At 56.4% G+C, this 22,136-nt stretch overlaps 1 protein-coding gene across 1 annotated transcript; it reads right to left on the reverse strand.

Annotated features, from left to right (window-relative positions):
* Window positions 1-352: 352 nt before the first annotated feature.
* On the reverse strand, window positions 353-16,897 carry TEX29 (testis expressed 29). Its single transcript, XM_059144552.1, has 6 exons — window positions 16,723-16,897; window positions 16,514-16,608; window positions 12,893-13,003; window positions 2,230-2,299; window positions 1,397-1,560; window positions 353-650 (listed from the first exon to the last, which is right to left on the reverse strand). The coding sequence occupies exons 2-6, from the start codon at window positions 16,569-16,571 to the stop codon at window positions 616-618; spliced, it is 438 nt and encodes a 145-aa protein (XP_059000535.1). The 5' UTR covers window positions 16,572-16,608; window positions 16,723-16,897; the 3' UTR covers window positions 353-615.
* Between the last annotated feature and the right edge of the window lie 5,239 nt (window positions 16,898-22,136).

Below are 22,136 nucleotides of genomic sequence, written 5' to 3' on the forward strand. Positions count from 1 at the left end.
GTGCACGCCCACAGATATACACACTAGGCCTACAACATACGCACACATGAGCTGCAGCTACTCTGGAGAACACAAGTTTTCAAGGTAAAAGGCAGAGATTCTCCAAGACCACGGGGCTCCCTGGGCCGCATCCCCCCGCCCGGTTAGCGCTTGCCCGTCCCTCGGGAACCTTTGCGCATTCCGCCCTGGAAGAGGGCCGGGAGGAAGCTGCAGCAGGTGGCCTGGGCCTCCCAGAGGCGGACGCCGTGCCTTTCCTTGCACGGCTCGCTGCTGGGCAGGTCCGGACCCCGCATGAGTTGGGGCGACAAGCCCACCCCGTGCGGGCGCAGCCTGCATTCCGAGAAGTGGCACGGTGGCTTGGCCGGGCTCCAGCAGCGGTCGCGGGCAGCACGGCCGGCTGCCGACAGCTCCCAGTCAGCGTCCTGGCACCCACGGGCCAGGTCTGTCTGGAGAGAGAAAGGCCGCTGTGACCATGACAACACGCAAGCGGAAGCACTGAAAATACCTTTACTGTTTGTCATTGTGCTCTTCCCATCGCACACTTCGTGGCAGCTCGCCGGCTGGGCCCTCCCGGTGGGCGCCTCTGCCGACCTGCACTTTGGCTCCGTCACGCCCTCAGTCGTCGGTCTCTTCCATTATGGTCAAGGAGGCTGCAGTGAAGGTCAGGGGGGTTTCTGCAGAGCACGCTCAGCAATCCCGAGGCCATGTCCTCAGGTCTGCAACACATCTACGTGGCCATGATCTAATCCAAGACAAGGCTGGCCAATGGTCTGTCGGCCCTGTCCCCTGTCACCCAAGAAGTGTCTCCACTTCTCATGGCCTCACTCTGCAGAAAGCCCCTGAGGAGGGGCGCATGTCCTGCCCGCGGGCAGCACCGTGGGGCTCAGACAGCTCGGCAGGGGCAGGCCACAGACCCTAGGGGACGTCTAGGCAGGCCCCTTCTTCCTGCCCCTTTTCCCCAGTGGCCCCGATGAAACCGAGTCTTTGCGACTGTTGGGAATCAAGCGGCCCAGAGAGCTCGCGTCCACACAGACACCGCCCGAGGCACAGCTGAGGGCACGGGGCGCTTCCTTCCCTAACCTGGCCACACGTCCCCCTGTGAAAAGCAACCAGCAACTGGCAGAGCCCTCCTGTCCTGAGACCATCGATAAATCCACAAAAGCAAAGGTGCCAGGGCTGGAGCCACCACCACCAGACCATCAGGCTCTCACGGTGGCAACCGGGTCCCCATGCCCCAGCCAGGAAGTGTCCGATTGGGTCTGCGGGTGCGGACTTGCCCAGCACCGCAGCTGCCCACACACCTCTCCGCCCTGCCCGCCCCGGGGCATGCCTGGCCCCGCCGGGGTCTCTGGGGGAGCACCGCCGCGCCCTGTGCTGGGACGGCCTGCTGACTTACTGTGCCCTTCCCTGACGCTCTCGCTCGTGGCCTGCGGCTCTGAGCTCGGGGGCTTGGAGGCTTCCTCCTCGCCTGACGGCGCCGTCTCTTCTTTCATGCTGGACTTGGGAGATGGAGGGACGTCTGTGGGCACTTCCTTTTCTCTCCTGTTCTCTTGAACAACCCTGACGGGAAGAGAGAAGTTGAAGGTGGACCATTCAACAGGTCATCTGGTCCCTCACCACGACGTGTCCCTACAGCAGGGGGACTCGGGCTTCGCCTCAGCTGTTCCACTTCAGCTTCTGACACGTGCTCTACACACGCCGTCCTACATGGCATCCTGGCGCCCAAGGGCGACAACAGGGCAGGCAGGTCCCTCAAGATGTCAGCTGGCACCGCTCACAGCGGGGAGTAGTTTTCTTTGCTGCTGGACAGAGCGACGTGACCAGTCTCCGTGGCTTCTCTCTGTTTATAAGGGGGCTCGTGTTGGGGCCCCTCAGCCCTGAGTGGCGACGATGTATCCAGGCTCTGACCATGAGTAACCACGAGCTGCCATGGGCTTGTGTCCCCACCACCGAAACAAGAGGGGAGACTCGTGTCTGGAGCACGTCTGCACCATGACTCACAGCACAGAGCACCCTGCAGACACCCCAGGCAGGGATCCCCACACCCTCTCGTGGGCAGACGGGGGCGAGCAGGATGCGAACCAGGTGGGAGCTCCGTAACTGCTGGGGGACGTCCTTGGGAGCTCCGGGGGAGCTGCTGGGCCCCTCTGGCTGCCGACCGCCCGCACCCGCGCCTCGCCGCCGCGCATCCCGCACGTTCGCAGGTGTGTTCGTGGAGGACCGACTGACCTGTAGATGATAGTGATGACGAAGGCCCCAGCGATGACCACGATCAAGGCAGAGAAGACCTGCACGTAGACTGGAAAACAGTTTCCCTCATGAAGTCGGACCTCACGCCCAAGTCGGGGGTGCCCGCCCCCTGCGGCCCGCAGCCTCTCCTACACCACCTCCCCTGCGGACACGGCTGAGGGCTCGAAGGCTCCCCAGCTGCACAAGACTCCATGTGGGCCACGCAAAGAGCAGTCGCAGGTGGCCCGTGAGGACAATGGCACAGACCGCGCCCTCGTCTCTTCTCCAGAAAAGCTCCTCTGCTGCCCAGGAGCTGGGCCCCCTGCCCCAACTCCCCAGAAACGGTTCCTCAACATTCGGCGGAGCTATCGCAAGACTGAACAAAAGCAGAAGCCTTCTTGGCTGATGGACACGTTCCACTGGCTGAGCGTCTCTATTAATGAGGGTTTTCTGCTGTCCCCTAGACTTGTCTTCTCTAGACTTGCCCCAACAGAAGAGCCTGGGCCTTCACGGTGACTCTTGGGGTGCGGCCCCTAGGCCCGTGCTCCCATCTGTGGGAAAGTTCTGGGCCCCCTTCCAACCCCGGGGGACGCAGGAGAGGGCATGGCCCAGCCTACCCAGGGGACCCTCCACCGCAGGAGCCTCTCCCATTGGGACTGATGGTTGGGGTCCGTGGCTCCTGGGCTCAGGGCTCAGGCAGAGCCGGGGGCCATGTCCCGGGGGCCTCGTGCCCAGGCAGCCCCCAGGAGCCCGCTCAGTGGAAGCCCTGTGACCGACACCCTCTCCATCAGGCGGAGGTATGGACATGGAAGACGGGATGCAGGGAGCGCTCTGGCCATGGCGCCCGGCGTGCAGTCTGCGCACGGGGGTCCCTACACTTTTCCTACTGTCTGCCTCGTCTCTCACTGCTTTCTGCTCTTCCAAAGGGCACAAACTGGCTTCTTTGCAAACCCCCACCTCGAGGGACAGGATTTGCTTCAGTTTGCTCACCACCACCCCAAAACCATGTGCACCCACGCTTCACCAGCCGCGACGTCGTGGGATGCCATGTCCCTGGGAGCTCCATGCGCGTGCTGAGGCTGACGTAACACAGTAGCACCAGTGGGTGGCTTCCAACAACAGAAAGCTGTGGCCACAGCTGTGCAGGCAGAAGCCCACAATGGTGACCCTCTGAGGGCTCAGGGGTGCCTCCCTGCCTCTCCAGTTCCTGCTGGCCCTGAGCTCCCCGGAGCCCTTGGCTTGTACATACATCCCCCGGCTCTGGGTCTTGCTATCACGTGGCAGCTTCCCTCTGTGACGCTGTCTTCACCTGGCCCTCTCCTTCCTGTCTGCTCTGGGCGTCTCTGTCTCCTATAAGGATGCTGGCCCCATTGGATTTGGAGCTCACGCTACTCCAGGGGGACCTCACCTTAACTACTCACAGCTGCAAAGGCGGTGTTTCTAACTAAGGTCACATTCACAGGGACCAGAGGTTTGGCCATCAACACTTCGCTGGGAGGGCGGGGGGAGAAAAGTCTGACCCACAACAGAAGGTAAGCAGTAGCTGCAGAGAAAGCGGCCTCGAAGATACAAGAGGGGGATTCCCAAGGCAGCTGCTTTCCCTGAACCAACCCAGAGGGTCTCGGGGAATGGACGGGCCTCCAAGACCCTTTATATGGGGGCTGAGGTCAGAAGGCTGAAGGGAGTTGAAGCCAAAAAGCCCCATGATGGCAGCCCAAATGCTTCATTTTCCCCTATTGATCTGAGCTCAGTAAGTGAGGGTCAGGCATACACCGGGCACTGCATGGTCAAGGGTCCGTCAGGGAGAGGATGGAGCGGGCAGTGGGACCCGGTCTGTGGGGTCGCCAGCACACCACTGCAACGAACCAGGTGGCAAGATGCTTGCTGAAGGCTCTGTTCTGATCAGCAGGCTTATTCCTTTCGGTGACGCATTGCCTATGGGAATGTGTTCACCTCAGTTCCTCTTGCCATCTCTAGGGCTGCGAGAACCAGCTCCCAGGACGGCCTGCAGGATGCTCACTTCCTGGGATTCACATCCGAGTGTAGATGCTTTCACATTACAGAGGGCTGACCTCTGAACCAAGGGCACTGGGCAGGGTGTGACTGCTGGGGCTAGGTCACAGTCACTGTGGCTTCTACCTGGCTTTCTCAGGCCACCTGCTCTAGGAAGAGGCCATCACCATGTCTTAAGGACAGGCAAGCAGGTCTCACGTCACAGAAAAGGGCTTCCTGTTAACCCCAAGTACCACTCACCAGCCAAGCGAGCCATCTCAGAGCAGGCCCTCCAGCCCCGGTCCAGCCTTCAGATGACCGCTGCCTCGTGAGTCACCAAGCCCACTCCACCCAGCTAAGGCTCTCAGCTACTGCTTTCGGCCACTAAGTCCTGGGCAGTTTGTCACACAGCATAAGTAATTAATCCAACAGTGTGGCAAAGGCCTGGCACAGAGAAGTGCACTTAAATGATGGTGAATGAACTGAAAGGAAATGACCAAACCAGGAGCTTTGAAGGGACAAGAAGGGAGCCCTCAAAGTCCTGAATCCCAGTTCCTTAGTGTGATTTTGTATCCTGGTTCTTGGGAGTAAATTCGAAATTTATGTGGGTGAAGCCATGAAAAAGACACACACGTGGGCAGTGCTGGAACATCCGATTGTCATCATATCTTCCACGTCTTTACACATGGAAGCATCTTCAGTCTTTGGTGTCAAGTTCTTGGAGGCAGAGACTGAGTGTCTGTGATCCTCTCAGCACAGGATCCACCCGCACACAGTTTCCTACTGACAACATGTACGATTTACCATAAATTCAATATTATGATTGGTCACTGACAACTAGCAACCACGGAGGAAAGCATTCTTTTCTTTAAGGAATCTCTTGGTAATTTCACCCCCAGATACAGTTAAAAGTTTTCAAATCATCTCAGCGAGTCCCATGAAGCAACAGAAGCCACACGCTCAGAAGTGACATGTTAAATAATGTGTCCTGAATCAAGACTGAGGAATGAAGGCAAGTCATTCTCCTAGAATTCCCAATTCTTTCTCAAAGATCTAATGCTAATTCCCCAAGTTCATATTCTTAATCATACAGATTATGCCGTAATACAATGTGCACTTCAAACCAGCCAATTTAAGAAGTTGGTGAAAGGTTTTCATAACATGGAATTATGTGCACAAAGAACTCATAATACCCTGTCACTGAATGCTACAACTTACACGGCACAAAGGTTCACTTGCCGTCTTGAATGAGAAAGATGTCAAGGAAATGAAAAATAATTTGAGGGAGCAGTGAAAACCTAAATGTAGGGCTCACGGCCCAGACTCTTCCCACAGATGGCTCAACCTCTCGAGCCTAAAAGAAGTCAGAAGCCAAGGAAAAGCCCAGCCCACACAATTCATTTATTAAAACTCTGAAAGGATAGAAAGAGAGTTATGCAAAAATGACGTACTTATTTATAGAGCAATGAACACTCTTCCTGGACAAAATATTCTTAAGAGTTGGTGTTCTTTTTGGGGTTCCTTATAGACACTAATAGGTAAGGTGCTATAAGGAATAAGGCTCATCTTCCAAAAGAGCTATGGGCATAAGGTAGTACTACTAATACACGTTATGTTTGGATCATACATAAACATGTACAAAAGAGCTAACTTGTTCATAAAATTCTCATGAGAAGAAATTTCGGGGGAGGGACAGATGGGAAAAGAAGTGGCAGCAGCTTGATCCTATGTGCTCTCCCTAGCCACAGTCTGCCTTCAAGGACCCATCTCACCACCTGTGCCGTTGGGGCTGTTCCATTGGGATGTGAGGAAACCGGGGAGACAACCAAAGACGATGGCCACACTTGAGACCTGACTGAGAAACTGAATGTCTTCTGCCCTTCAAATGTGGAAGACCGAAAGAACAGATTCAAATGTTCTTTGGATGTGAATGTTTCTGCTTTTAGAAGTCCCAAATGGTAAACATCTCAGAAAAACTAAGATACACAAGTGCTTCCGACACTGGAGCCAAGAAGGAAAGCTCCACGACGTACTTGACCTGGCCCTCCAATGCCAAGATGTGTGTGTCAAACCACTGATGCCACAAAGTGACAGAGATGACAAATGCAAAAAGCAACAACTTATGGCCAAACCACAACCCAGGGCCGTGACCCCAACTCAAGAAGAGCAGTCATATACCCCAGAGAACAAGCTACGAATCAATAAGCCATTGCACACAGGAAGACATGGGGCTCGAAAAGATGGTTCACATGGGATTCTGGCTATAGGTTGTGCGTTTCACAATGAGAGACGTGCAGGACAATAAACTCTTTTAAAGACAAAGTGCTATGTCTCATTGCAGCTTTTACCACCCAATTGTGTGCAACCAGACCCGAGGTTCATTAAAGTCTGGAATTAAGGGGCATCTGGGTGGCTCAGTGGGTTAAAGCCTCTGCCTTCAGCTCAGGTCATGGTCTCAGGGTCCTGGGATCGAACCCGCATTGGGCTCTCCAATCAGTAGGGAGCCTGCTTCCTCCTCTCTCCCTGCCTCTCTCCCTGCCTGCCTCTCTGATTACTTGTAATCTCTATCAAATAAATAAATAAAATCTTTTTTTAAAAAAGTCTGGAATTAATTTTTAGTGTGGCATCAGAAAAAGAAGGGTAGAAAAGGAGCCATCCCCTCCCAAAACCCCCCTCCATAAAACCAATGAGAAGACTAGCTTTTATGAGAATTTTATCAGATTTATCAGAATTTATAATAAACTTTTCAGAACTCTGAAAATTACCCAATCAAAAGTTTGCAGATGAACACATGAATGTCAATAACAGGGAAATGGAGAAATTTTAACTTGCCCTATTCCCACTTTTGTTCACCTCCAATTCTCTGCTAGTCTTGAACCAACAGCCCACAGTCATGGTGACAACTAGTAGCCTGGCATCACTGAAGGAGGCAGACCAGGGCTGGAGCTTCTTCACAGCCCAGTCCCAAAGAACTGTCATTATTTGGTCCATCCAGTACTTCACCAGAAGATCTCACTTGCAAGGCTTTCTTTATTTGGCACGACTTAGAGCTAATCTAGTAGGAACAACTTCTCAGGCATTTGTCGAAAACAATCAGAGGCAACTGTTAAAAATCATGATGGCTAAAATGGCAGATAGCAGTTGGGGGTAGATAATAAGCCGACCAGAAAGTTTAAGAGGAAAATCTGGGGAATTACCTGTCTGCAGGGAGGTCTGAAAAGCTGTGACATATTCTTGGGATCTAGAAGGTAATGGGCATGCCCAAGCCCAAAGTACGATGCACATACTTTGAAAACAGCTGAGAAGGTCCTAAACTTTCACTTCTGGCGGATCGTGAGGCTCTGTGTAAGCACGCGAAAAGATAAAGGCACAGTTGGAAACTATCTGGCTGAATGTTGAAGGTGCACCTCAACACACACAAAGAGTCGCCATACAAAGACTGACACTTATGGTTTCCAAGAACCTAAGCAGATTTTCCAGTCATTAGCTGAGCAGTAGGCCGACCAAGCAGTCTCTTCAATGGTCACATACTACACACAATACAGACTTTTTGGAACTAGTGCAGAAACGTCATTGAACAATGCTAACAACAACTTTGGGGAGTCAGGAAAATATGATTTTTAGAGTTGCCACATATTTTTAAATGTCTAGTTTTCAATTTAAAAAGTTAGATGTGCAAAGAAACAAGCAAGAATACACACACACATACACAAACACACACAAAAACCTGTCCCTGTGCATGACCAGATGTTGATTCACTAGGCAAAGATTTTAAATTAGCTACGTCTTGGGGTGCCTGGGTAGCTCAGGGGGTTAAAGCCTCTGCCTTTGGCCCAGGTTGTGATCTCAGGGTCCTGGGATCAGGCCCCACATCGGGCTCTCTGCTCAGCGGGGAGCCTGCTTCCTCCTCTCTCTCTGCCTGCTTCTCTGCCTACTTGTGATCTCTCTCTTCTGTCAAATAAATAAATAAAATATTTTTAAAATAAATAAATAAGTTACTTCAAATAAAAACAAAACAACAACAACAAAAAAAACCCAAATGAAACTATGTTGGAAGAGGTAAAGTAGGAGAATATCTCACCAGATAGAGAGTACCAATACAGACATAGAAATTACCTTTTTTTAAAAAAAGATTTTATTTATCTATTTGATAGAGAGAGAGAGAGATCACAAGTAGGCAGAGAGGCAGGCAGAGAGAGAGGGAAGCAGGCTCCCCGCTGAGCAGAGAGCCTGATGCAGGGCTTGATCCCAGGACCCTGAGACCATGACCTGAGCCAAAGGTAGAGAGGCTTAACCCACTGACCCACCCAGGTGGCCCAGAAACTACTTTTTTTAAGGAAAAAAATAGAAATTCTGGAGTTGAGAGTGTAACAGAAATGAAAATATCATTAGAGGAGTTCAATAGATTTGAGCAGGCAAAAGAAAGAAACTGCAAAGCTGAAGATAGATCGGTTGAGACTCTTCGAGCAACAGAAAATAGAATCAGGAAAAGTTAACGGAGCCTTAGAGACATGTGGGGCACCATGGAGCGGTCCAATATGCACAATGGGAGTCCCAGAGGGAGTGGAGAGAAAAGAGAATAATATTTGAAGAAATAGCAAAAATTTCCTGAATTTGATGATCAGGATAAACTCAAAGAGCTCCACCCCTAGATACATAATAGTCAAATGACAGAGAATCTTGAAAACAGAAAAAGAGAAGCAACATGATGTATATGAAGAAACCTAAAGAGTGACAGTGGGTCCCTCACCAGAAATCACGGAGGCCAGAAGGCAAGGTGATAACACAGTCAAAGTGCTGACAGGAAAAGCCTGCCAATCAGGAATTGTATATACTGCAGCGCTATCCTCCCCCAAATGGACAAGTTCAGACAGTCCCAAACAGGAACTGAGAAATTCATCAGGAGCAGAACTGTCGTACAGGAAGCATCAAACGGGAGCAAGGGCAGGATACTAGACGGAACCTCAAACCCACACGAGTAATAAAGACCAGAGTATCCAGCAGATGCAGACGAAGCGTTTGATAAAATCCAACATCCCTGCACAATAAAAACACCCAGGAAACTGGAAGAGAAAGGAGCTTACTCAACCTGGCCTTTGGTACGACCCATAGCTACCAGCCTCCTTACCCACGAAACACTGAAAAGCTCCTGCTGAGCCCAGGAAGCAGATAAGGAGGTCTATTCTCACCAGCTCTGTTCCTCATGCACTAGAGTTTCTAACCAGGGCAAGTAAGCAAGAAGATGAAATAAAACTCACTACACTGGAAAGAAAGAAGTAACGTGATCTCTATTTGCAGATGATACACTCGGGTATCGAGATAATCCTAAGTAATCAACTAAAAATGAGTAGAACTAACACATGAGTCCAAGAATTTGGCAGCCTGTAAGACCACAATATAAAAACCAGTTCTAGCAACCTTTCAATTCTCTTGTGTATATACCTACAATTCTATATACAGTCTAAAAATCAAATTAAAGAGATATATCCACTCACAATAACACCAGGAGAATAAAATACTAATAAATTGAACAAAAGAAATGCAAGATTGGTACACTGAAAACAGCACAATATTGTTGAGAGAAATTAAAGAAGACTTAAATAAATGGAAAGACATCCCCTTGTTCATGGGTTAGAATACTTAACATTATATGAAGAGGGCAATATCCCACCCACAAGTCATCTACAGATTTAACACAATCCCCATCAAAATATCAGATGGCATTTTTTTTTCAGAAATTGATAAGCTGATCCTAATATGGAAATGCACAGAACCCATAGTACTAAAAACAATCCTGAAAAAGTAGAACAAAATTGGAGGAGTCCTGCTTTTCAATTTCAACGTTTATTATAAAGCTACAGCAATCAAAGTGGTGTGGTACATGCTTAGTGGAATCAAGTGGAGAAATAAACCCTCACACGTCCGGGCAATTGACGTTAGACAAGGACTGAAAGCGGTTCAGTGGGAGAGAAGAGTCTTCCCAACAAGTGATGCTACGACACCTGGAAGTCTACATGGAAAAGAATGAAACTGGATCCCTGCCTCACACTGTGAAAAAAAAATTAAGTCAAAATGGACCAATGACATGAACATATAAGTAAAACCATAAAACGCTTAGAAAATAACAGATGTAATTCTTTGTGGCCTCAGAGTAGACCATGGTTTTTGAGCTATGACACCAAAAGCACAAGCGACCACAGAACAAATAGATAAACGAGGCACCATTAAAACTAAAAAACACCGTGCTTCGAAGAGACACTATCAACACAGTGAAAAGAGGACCGCCAGACGGGGAGGAAGTAGTTGCAGATCACTTATCTGACAAAGGGCTACTATCCGAAATATATATGGAGCTCTTACAACACCACAATAAAAAGACAATTAACCCAGTTAAACACCAGGCAAGAAATGTAAACGGTCTTCTTCAGAGATTGACGCACAAATGGCCAAATGCCCGTGCAAAGATACACAACATCCTCACTCATCAGAGGAGGACAATCCGAACCACAGAGAGACGCCACGTCATACCCGGCGGGTATCGTCGAAAAGACACACAACTCGTATTGCTGAGGATCCGGAGAAACTGGAATTCAGGTCCTGAAGCTGAGACTGTCCAACAATGCGGCCACTGTGGGAAAGAGTTTGGCGGTTCTTTAAACATTTTAAGCCTGGTTGAGAAAGGACCCAGCAATTCCTCGGCTGGTGAATACCCAAGGAAATGCTCGGAATGCAAATCCACGTGTTCGTGCAAAAACTGACACGCACACGTCCCTAGTAGCTAACAAGTGGGAACAACCCAAATCTCCATCAGCTAACTCGTGGGCAAACAAAATGTGGTCTATGCGTACCACGGGATATTACTGAGCCATAACAGGAACGCAGTGCGACACCTGCCTCCACATGATGAATCCTGAAAACATGTGAAAGCAGCCGGATGCACAAGGTCACAGGTTATACGATTCCATTAATGTGAAATGTCCAGAGTAGGTAGACCCACAGGGACAGATCGGTGGCCGCCAGGGGCCGAGGGCGGGGGACTGGGGCTGTCTGGTGGGTGAGCACAGGACTTCTTTCAGGGCTAATCCGGATGTTCTAGAAGTGACGGGGATGGCTGCACAACTGAAACCCACTAGACTGTACACTTTCAAGGGGTAAATTTTATGGTACGAGAATCTACCTCAATAAAAATGATCAAAAAAGAGGTAATTTCCAGTTGTTTCTAATCTACAGGTACTGAGAAAGGTACAGGTATAGGGAAATCTAGGGTTGCTCGGGGCTCCCGGGGCAGAGAGAAGCGGGGAGAGTCTGGTCCCAAGTCTTCCAGCTCCACATTTGGAGGAGAAATCACCACCAGATAATCTTCTTAGCTGTTAGTGGCGTTTCTTGAGGCCTCTGATTTCACCTCTGAGAACCAGACTTCCTCCTCTTTTGCCCTAAGGGCCAAATCTTCACCGTAAAGCGAGCCACGATCCTGCCCATGCTCTACATTCTTCGACCCTTTTGTGCAGAATGTCACTTCTTCTCGCACAAGGAGCTGGCTTAGGGCTTTCAGTCTGTGGGATCAGGCAGCCCTGTGGGTCACCCCGTAGGTCACCCTGTGAGTCACAAGCATTTCTGACTTCCTAGGCCTTCCCACGTCTGGGAAGAAGGGCTTACTCTGGGTCTCACCTCCGAGGGCTCAGCCCACCTGGGGCTCAGAGGAGAGCGCAAGAAACCTTTCCAGGCTCCCCACACAAGTGTGCCTTTATCCACTGGGGAGGTGAGGGCAGAGGAGGGTGGCCTGGGACAGGGAGGGCCCGGGTCCCATTCCCCCACAGCATAGGCGCTGCTGAGCGCCCGTGGCCATGGCCAGCTTCTCTGTGGGGGGCACCTTCCTCCTCTCTGGCAAGGTCTTGCGCAGGCGACCCCGCACCACACGCTCCTTCATTCCTCTCCAAACCCTCCCAGAGCCAAGCACTCTCATTTCTAAAAAGGGCCGCAAACAGGGCAAGAAAACACATCAGTCACCAAGTGAATCTCATGAGGGTTTGGAAATACTAATTCGGAAAATTCTAGGGGCCCAGAAAGCTCTAAAGCAGGAGCAAACCCCCAGACAGCCTAAGGAGAAGACCCCTTCCCGCAGGACATTCCAGCTTGCCACCTGGCCCGCACGCCGCTCTCGCACTCAGCTGTGAGTCCTGTCCCCGGCGCGGCCCGCTCACAGCCGCCGGGGGACCCTGCTCCGAGGGCGGCGGCCTCTCCCTGCTCCCATGGCCTCGCCATCTCAGGACGCCCCGCCGGCCCCACCACACCCCGGACACACGGGGTGAGGGCTTTCTGCTGTCCCTGACAAGGCTGCAGAGAAGCCCCATGGCCCTTGCACACAGCCGGCGGCCAGCCCCGCCCAGAGCCAGCTGCTTCTACATCCCTACATGCCCGGGGTCTCCCCGAGACCCTTCCAGGTCCATTCTACCCAGGAGCGAACGTCCTCGGGGGCTTCTGTCCCATTCAGTGACCCCAAAGCTGGCTGTTCCCGCTCACACACCAGAGTGATGGAACCAGGGAACCACCAAGGCCGGCCCCGGCAGGGGGGCCCGGGGAGGGACACAGCCCGTGGACCTCCAGGGCCCGTGGACCTCCAGGGCCCGTGGGCCTCCGGAGCGGCTCTGCAGGGGGCCGGCACAGTACTCACTGGGCACCGCCTTCTCGTAGCACACGCCTTTGTAAAAGCAGCAGCCTAGCTCCTTGCAGCGGTCCCTGGTGACGTTGTAGTCACAGATGTCGTAGAGAGGAATGTCACACACTGGAAAGCAGACACACAGCCATCAGCACGAGAAGAGCCCCCCAGGAGTTGCAGGCCCGAGGGCTGGGAGGGGGTGGGCGTGGGGGCCTGTGGTGTTTTTAATCATGCATCATCGGATCCGACTGGAAGGTCTGAATGAGATTCTGAACAGAATCACACCCCGCGAACTCCAGAGAGGGACGCGGGGCCCTCTGACCGCTGAGGCCATCGCGCGTCTCTGCAGGGCCCGCCGGGCTCCACGCGCTGCGACAGAAACGCAGAACGGAGACCTGGTGTGGTGGGTGTCGGGGCGCCGGGCGCACCGCGAGCTCCGGTCACCGGGACGCACACGGGGAGAGGATTAGCAGCTCAGGCTGAAGAGGATTCCAGAATTCAAAAGTCGATTCAGAAGGCCTGAACGTAAAATGTCAGCTTTGAGCAAAAGCAAGCAGGCGAGGACCCGGACCGCGGGCGACCCGTCTCCGCGCCGCTCGGCTCCGGCTACTGACGCGCTTCCTGCTGGAGGACACGGGAGTCCCCGGGGCAGCAGCAGCGTCTGGCCCGACCCAGCTGGGGGTTCCTGGCGCGAGGGGAAAGGGACGCGGCGGCCTCCAGGACACCCAGCCCTTTCTCCAGCACTGACCGTCCTTCAGACACGGGGGCTCCGGAGAAACCCACCGCCCCTCCTGCCTCCGAAAGCTCCAGAGAAACCCACCGTCCCTCCTGCCTCCGAAAGCCACTGCAGACACGGCAGCACCGGGCCGGGCAGGGTCAGGGGACGAAGCCGCCCGCGGTCACCCTCCTGCACCACTGCCTCTCCCAGAGCCCGGCTCCCCGGCCAGGTAGGGTTGGCCTCCCCTGCTTCCCAGGGTCACCCAGTGCTCAGTCACCCTGCAAGCCATCCTTTTAAGGTATGCCAGCCGTGCCCAGCTTTGCCTCAGGTGGGGTCCGGGCTGCACGGAGCCCGCCCAGGCCCTCGTGGTGGCGACATGGGGAGCACAGCCACCACCGTACCTGTGGCAGCTCCCACACAATTGAGAGCAAGGACCCCACAAGATGGCAGCCAGCGTGGCAGCAAACACCAGTGCACTCAGCCCTTTCCACCTTGTCCAGAAAGTTCCAGGAGACCCAAGACCATGCAGCTGAGCAGGAGAGCTGGGGTTCCCATCACCCCACTGTCTTCATAGAGCCAGGGGACCGAGGGGTCTCGAAGGTGCTCCGTCACGACCAAGGATCATTCCAGCCAACAGCACGGGCAGCAAACAAGCTGGCGAGGCCTATGTTTCTTCATAATGTGTATTTTCTTCCATGTCATTCCCCACATGGGAACACAGGGGACTGGGACTTCCCGCTCTGGCTGCTTACAGAAGAGTGTGGAAGAGCAGTCGGTCCCCAGAGCACCAGGGCAGGAGGTCAGTCTTCGGAGCTTGGCCAGAAGGCACCTGGCCTTCTTTCCACCACGAGACCCTAGCCCAGGACTATTATCCCCAGGGGTGCTGCTCAGTCGGGGGTCAGGGGGACCCACTGGCTCGCTCTCTGCCCTCAACAGGACACCGTCTCAATGGCGTGGAACTGAGCCCCGGGGCCAGCACCCTGCTTTGCTAGGTGGACTTGAGATGTGCCCCCAGCAGCCCTTCGGTCTCCCCACACCTGCACAGCAAACAACTGCCGGGCGCAGCGAGCTGGGGTACGGTGGGCAGAGGAGAAGACGGCCAGGCCCCCGCTGCCTGCCCCGGCCAGCCCGTCTTGAGGCGGCCATCTGAGGCGCCATCTGAGGCGGCCGTCTATCCCCTCTGGACCCTCACTTGCTCCTTCAGGCAGTTTGTTCGCTCCCGGGCAAGCCTTCAGCGTCACCGCCCCTGCCCTGGCTGACAGCAGGAGGACCGTCCAGACACGGGGGAACTGAAGCCCACCCCTGAGGACAGGAACGCCGGGCAGGCAGCGCTGCTGGGGGTGCGCCAGGGTCCCCACAGAGTTAACACCGCCTTCCCCTGCCCCCTTGCCCCCCACCTGCCCATCCCCCCCACCTGCCCAGGCCCCAGGGGCCAGTGCCCAGCAGAAGGAGCCTGCAACAGCAGGAGCACCACGCCTGGCCGGAGGAAGGCTGCCGGCAGGTGCTGGACAAAACCAGCGGTCGTCTCACGGCTGAGCAACAAGTCTCAGGGCAGAACGGGAAGAGCCACGTGGAGACCTGCAGGGGTGACAGGGCTGCACCGTCACTTGCCGGCCTTCACTCCCTGCCGCAAACTGGACAACCGGCAGTTCAGGGTCAAAATGCAGGTGGGTCGGGGTGAGCCCGGGGAGCAGGGCCCTGCTGCAGGTCAGCGAGGACCGGGAAGACGACCTCCCGTCCCAAGCAGGTTAGCGCAGGCGGCACCCCAGCTTTCCTTGGTAAACCTGAGTGACCAACCTGTGCCAGCCCACTCCTGGAGAAGGGGGCGGGCCCTGCTCTCCAGCCCCCCCACCCCGGGGCCACCGGTCTCACAGCCTGGACGTAGAGGCGAGGCAGGCTGTCCGTTCCCAGGCCCGGACAACACACTGGCCCCCACATAGGTGCTTCTGCCAGGAGACTCGAAGGGGCTACTCCAGACCAGCCCTCTCTGCAGCCCACGAAGTGCCCCCAGGTGCAGGCCACCTGCCTCCTGTGTCCTGGGCCTTAGGGATCAGAAGCCACACCTCTCCAGTGAGCTCCCCCAGCCTGGATTGGAGCTCGGACCCAGGCCTGGGGTCTCGAGCCAGACCTACTGACCTGCCGTGTATGACGGAGCGCCCCAGACTGGCCCCAGGAAGGGCGTCCAGAGCAAGAGAGCCCAGTCCCCAGTGGATTCTTGCCGAGCAACAGGAAAGCTGCGTCTCACTGAAGCTTGGCCAGCCCAGAACCCTCCCCGGTCACCCCAGGTTCCAAACCAAATATAGGAAAAAAATTTTTAAAGTAACAAACAAAGAAACCAAAATATTTTTCCTTCTATTTTCTTATCTTTTATCACAAAAATAACGTGTGCAGACAAGCCCCCTTGAGAAGAAAAATTTAGTCGCACGCAAATGTGCATGGTAGGAACGGCCCTTCCCTCCTCGGCCATGCAGGGCACCCCCCGTGTGAACCTCCGTGGCCACACACGGACGTGCACACACACGGACCCCCAGCCTCACGGAGCCACTGCCCTGGTCCCCCCTGGCACCCCATAGGAGTTTCTGACCGCAGACCCCGGGCGCCTGGGATGGGGGAGGTGGGCTTTCCTGTTGGAAATTATTTCTCCGTAAGAGGAACTTGCTCTCACAGTAAACATTTTGAGACAGACGTGTCCAAGCGGCACATCAGAGGGAAACATCTTTGACCCCGGACCCCGGGAGCCAGCTGCACGTGTTTCTGACCCCGAACACCCGGGCTCAGGGGTCTCTACGGGGACACTTGCGCGAAAGCGAAGGCTGCACGGCATTTCCCGCATCCCTTTGCCCCCTTCCCTGGCTCAGCCTGGGGACCGACCGCCACCACTGTGGGGTGAGACAGGCCCCGCAGCCCTTCCCCGTTACCTGCAAATTTCTTCAGGAGGTGCGAGGGCGATTTCTTGAATTCGGGTGCGTATCTCATTGTAACAGTCGGAGGGCAGACGAGGGGTCAAGGGAACCTGGGAGAGAGAACGGGTTAGCATCGGTGGGACCTCACGGGGGGTGGGGGACGACTGGTGGCTGTGGTCGGTGCGGGAACAGAGGGGCCAGGCAGCATGGGACTGGGGTCTCACCTGGCAACCATGTCCCCAGCCAAGCCCCCTCAGCCGAGCAGTCCTGTTACACTCCAAGAGGACAACCTTGGATCAAACGAGAAACCGGTACCTCCTCCTTCCACTGCTCCCACCAGTGGAGCGTGGAGCCAGTGGCAGCCCTGCCCTATCCGCTGTGATGTCACACAAGCCCATGACATCACATAGACGGGGCAGGGCGGTGACACTGGCAGCTGGAGGACAGACGGGGTTCTCACAGGGCCGAGGGGGAGTGAAAGGGCCCCAAGTACAAGGTGTGGGGCTGCGAACCCCCCACCCAAGACCCTTTCCTGCAGGACACACAGGCCTGACTTTGCTCCTGGGTCGTCCTTCATAGGGTGTCCACCTTTGCTGGGATGCCACAGTGAGCAAAATAGGCAAACCCCAACCCTAAGGGAATATCCCCCCAGAAGGAGACTGACCACATCAAGTCAGGCATGTGTTACGGGAGGAAAGCAGAGCACGGAGCAGGGGCTGATTCTCTGCTTAGGCAGGGTAAGCCAGCATCCTCAGGCCAAGGCAGCCTCTGAGCAGTGTGCAAAGGAAGTGAGGGAAGGCATACAAGCCTGAAGCAGCAGCCAGTGCAAAGGCCCTGGGGTAAGTCAGGCCTGCCCAGCATGATTAAAGAAGAAGCCATGCATTTGGGAGACCGGAGGATCAAGGGGACCAGTCTGGCCAGGGCTGAGGTCCCAGGGGTGTGACAAGCAGCCAGTGGGCTTGAAAGCCATCTGTGTGTCTTGGAGAAGAAGCCTGCTGGGGTCACAGAACCTGGATGAGGCAGTCTCGGCGGGGTGGGGGCTCCAGAAGAGGAGGGGAGGGAGGTCTGTGCCCCGTCTAGAGAAGGGTGTGGGAGGAGCAAGGAGGCGCAGGTGCCAGGTGACTGTCTGTCTCCCATGCCTGGGCCTCTGGGGCAAGGAGCAGGGGCCACGGGAGAGGGCTGGGTACTGGCAGGTGGGAAAGAGGCCAGAGGCCATGGCAGGAAGACTGTGGAGGCCACGAACGGCCAGACCCCAGGGTTGAGGGGCTGCCTTGGTGCCAGAGACAGCCCAGGGCAGCGAGCGGGGCAGGAGTCAGGGTAGCCTTGTGCTGACACCTGTCCCTGGGACCCCAAGAGCAGGGACCCAGGAAGATGCGGGGGACGGCAAACCGGGACAACCAGGCCAGAGTGGAGCAGAGGCTGCGGGGGAGAGGGGCACAAACACAGCTAGGGCAGCCCACGGGGGGCGGGGCTGGGAGCCGGGCCCCCAGCCAGAGCAGCCCGGAAAGCCTGGGATCTGGCGGGGAGCCTGCAGGTCCGGCAGTGCCCGTCCCTCCCACGGCTCACGTCACAAGTAAGCAGGCTTTGGTCCCTTCATCATCAGCCATAGGACCTGGCCTCCTCGGGCCACGATCTCCTCGTCCGTAGCACGAGGGTGATGACCCAGCGCCCAATGTGTCGCTGGCGCCTGCTCCATGGTAGCACCCATGTGCGGAGGGCTTCTAACAGCCCCACACGCGAGCCTGGTGCCCAAGGCCTGCAACTCGGGCCAGACGCTTCACCACGCAAAGTGCCCCGTTGGTGGCTTCAGGGCCCCCGCAGAGTCTGTGACCATCACGACCCACCGCAGAACGTCTGCCACAGCCCAGGGAGAAACCCCACAGCCGCGCAGTGACCCGCCCCTGCCACCCGTCACCTGCACTCGGCCCCCTGCCGGCGAGGTCCCCCGCCCTCAGCCGGCGGACCGCTGCGAGCACAGGCAGTGCGGTTTTCCGTGTCCGGCCCTCCACGGAGCAGCAGTGTCGGCGCTGGGCTCCTCTGGCGGCTGGAGCCTCGCCTCACTTCCCCTGCGGGGCCGGGGCCGCCTAGCAGCCGGGCAGCACGAAGCTCAGCCAGAGCCCGTGTGCCAGCACTGAGTCCCGTTCCCCCCTGAGGACAAGCGACCCCACTGATCTCACTGTGTTTCAGCTGAGACACGTCTGCTGCTGTCAACGGTGACGCCTTGCTGGAGGGAAGCGGGGCTACTGTCCCGGCTTCGCTTAAACAGCAAGAGTGACACCGGGACCCATGACAACCGCTGAGAACTCCAACTCTTAACCCTTTAGTAAAGCCGTACCAGATTCCGCTGCCCTGGACTGGGGGACCCTCACCCCACCGTCCTCACCTGCAGCGCTGTGGGCAGGGCAGGGCAGGGCAGGAGCCACGTCAGCCCGGCAGGGTGGGCCTGGGGCGCGCTGCGAGTCTCTCCAAGACGGGGGGGGGGGTGGGGTGGGGGGGGGCGGGGGCAGCCAGGGCCATGGAGGGGGCAGAGTGGCCCAGACACGAGGAGCCTCACTTGTGGGCACGGGCAGGGAGCCAGGGCAGAAGCGGGGGAGGCCACGGACGAGTCTCCCGAGAGGCCGGTCTGCCCAGAGGAAGAAACAGTCGGTGGCCGGAGGGGGAGCCGAAGGACCGTAGCAGCTTCGTAAAACCGCGTAGAAGCCGGACGCTGGGATCTGCCGCGTTTACAAAAGGAAACCAGGGCTTCCCTCAACTGCCTTTATTTATTTTTTTGGAAAAACTATAAGCATAAGATCATCAAGTCATTTCTAAAATGCCTTCTAGGAATCTGGCAAATTTTATCAAAATTAAAAGACACAATGTTCCCAGAAAGGAACGCTGTGGCGGTAGCACTCGCCGGCTTGCACGCAGGACACTGCCTGCCCTTCCCCGGCACCGCCCGTTGCTGGGGCGTTCGCGCCGCCCTCTGGCGAGGGGGACATACTGAAGTAAGCGACGACCGTGGTCTGCCCCTTTCAAGCCCCCTTCTTCCTACCCAGGTGTCCGATCCACCGCAGACTTGCTACGATGGGGAGCGGCGGCCATTCCATCCCACGGGGCTTTCAGAAAACGGCAGAAAAACACAATCCACGTGCTCTCCTTTGTGGGGAATAAAACCACCCTTGTCTGCACTCACTGGACAGAACGCAGGGAGACACGAGCCCCGTCACCCTGGTGGTTGCCCTCGTGGAAGCAGGAGAGGCTATCGGGAGAGGGACGCCCCCTCCTCACCTCGGTCCCTGTGCGTCTCCCCCACATGCAGGTGTTACTGTGGAGACGAGCACAAAAAATACCAATGTCCCCCCGCAAGGTAAACAACTGAGCGACACAGGCCCGATGGGGCTCACACTCCATCACATGCAGATCCCCACAAGGGACTTCCGCACGACTCATTCCAGCCGGAAGGAACGGAAATCCTCCCAACCCTGGCCACCAGCTGCACTGGGGTTCCTGGCGGCCGGGTGTCGGGCACGGCCCTGTGTAGAGCCGGGCACACGGGCACTCTGGGCCGCGGCCCTGTTCCAGGGACAGCCTGCCACCCTGTGTCCCCGGCTCACGGCCAGGCTCTCAGCCACCGCTCTGGGCCGTGGCAAGCCAGGGGCATGGCCGAGGGGATGGCCCGCCCTCCGGAGGGCCGGGGCACTGGCAGAAGCGAGCCACCAGGCGGAGCACCGGCACGGAGCATGACCGCGCTCCACAGGGCCCGGGCGCCATCACCGTCCCCGTAAGATCTTGGGGAAAGAGGAGTTGCCAAATCAACTGACAGTTTTCCTAGACAATAGGGACTGGGAGGTGCACTGCTCGGCTCCTCCCTGAAGGGCGGGAGCTCGGGGAGAGAAGGTGCACACGGGTTCCAGCCCGGACCAGGCAGCCGCCGGGAAGCTGTGCCAGGACGGACGGGACGGGGAAGGCCTGCGCTCTAGCTCGTGAGCAACTTGCCGGTGTCACGCGAGTCCCTGAAGCACACCCCAGACGTCCTGAAAGACGCCTTTGGTCGGCCCACCGGCCAGGTGGGCTACCGCGTGTCCTCTAGGATGAAAGTCCTTGATCCACAGACGGCGAGGGCCGCGCCTCACGGCACGGCTGTCCCCCCTCCTCTCCCCCTACAACCTTCCTTTTCCTAACCGGATGTATCTTCAGACAGTCCCAAACCCGAGATTTTAAAGCCAAACGTGTTTTCGGACCCCCAAAATTAACACCGAACCTCTTCGAGAGTGAAGTCAGAATAAAGTGCAGAGGAAACGTGCACGAATCACCACGTCACAGGACGGAACAGGACGTCGCGTAAGGAGAGTCAGTTAATGATCGCAGCCATGGAGCACGAGCAGTCCCGGCCTGGACGGTCGGGCCTTCACGCGACCGGGCGCCACAACTGTCAACAGGGATGCCGTGCGCACCCAGGGCCCCAGAGTGCGGCAACAGCGGATGCAGACCAGCCCCGAGGCACCCACGTCCCAGGGTCCGGTGCACACGAGAGGCATATGCCGGAGGCCCGAAGGACAGTCCACCACCTCATCTCATCGTGGTGTAGAAATGCAAGCGTGTGGCCCCCTCGCCCTTGGGGCAAACAGAGGCCCTCCACCCACCACCACCAATACGCTGCCCCTACCCCGGGAAGGTCAGCAACGAAAGTGGTTTACGAGGGGGCAGGTTTATAGAAAGAACAGCTCTCAGCTCTGCGCCCAAAAGGCCTAGTGCACTACTAGATCTGTGGGGGGAGAGGGGAGCCCGCTGCACCAGCACCCCTACGATCCCGTCCGGGCGGGTCGAGGGAGAAGCACGCACGTGCCCACTCGGCGCTTCAGTCAAGCTGAGGCAGGTTTAGGAGACCCGTCTTGGGAGTGGCCGGCAACAGGGCCCATCCGAGAGGTGGAGAGGTCAGGGCGAAGGCCGTCCTGAGTTCAGGACCGCAGACCTCGGCACCTTCCACACGGTTTTCTACGGCAAGGTCTTCCCCATCACCAAAACCACCGTAAAACAAGGCTTCCCCCCACAAGGCTCTCTGCTAGTCCTAGCACTAGGAACCCACATGCCAAGTGCAGAAGCTGCGAATTCTACCACAAAGGCCACACGAGGACGGGTCGGTGCTGGGCACGCGCGCACCTGCTGGGCTGGCAGCCAGGGGGCCAGTCCAGCAACCGCCCGCCGGCAGCGGAGGGGCGGGCGCGTGCTCAGCCCCGGCCTGCGCGAGAACACCGGCGAGCACGAGGGCAGAGGCCCAGAGCCACCCCGGTCCAAGGCGTCAGAGACCCCGACGCAGTCACACGGTCCCCCACTGGGTGCCACACGGCTGTCTGGAAGTCTGTAGCGCTACTGTTTGTTTTTAAAGACCAAACTACTCGTTCTAGAGAACAGGTTCCCTGCGCTGGAAGCCGACCTCTTCAGCAGAAGGAAGCAGACAGCGCAGCTCCCAGGACGCGGTGTCCTGCCCGCAAAGCAGAGTGGGCTGGCACCATGGTTGCAGTTCCTGCCCAGGGGCTCTCAGGTTCCCGTGTCCCCAGCCCAGAGAGGTCAGCGGCACTGGGCGCAGCCGGGCTTCCTCCCTGTCCCCACTGGGGTTTAGGTGTGGGCGGAATGAACCCGCACTTACACAGACGAC

This window comes from Mustela lutreola, chromosome 13 (genome assembly GCF_030435805.1).
Source record: "Mustela lutreola isolate mMusLut2 chromosome 13, mMusLut2.pri, whole genome shotgun sequence".
NCBI lineage: Eukaryota > Metazoa > Chordata > Mammalia > Carnivora > Mustelidae > Mustela > Mustela lutreola.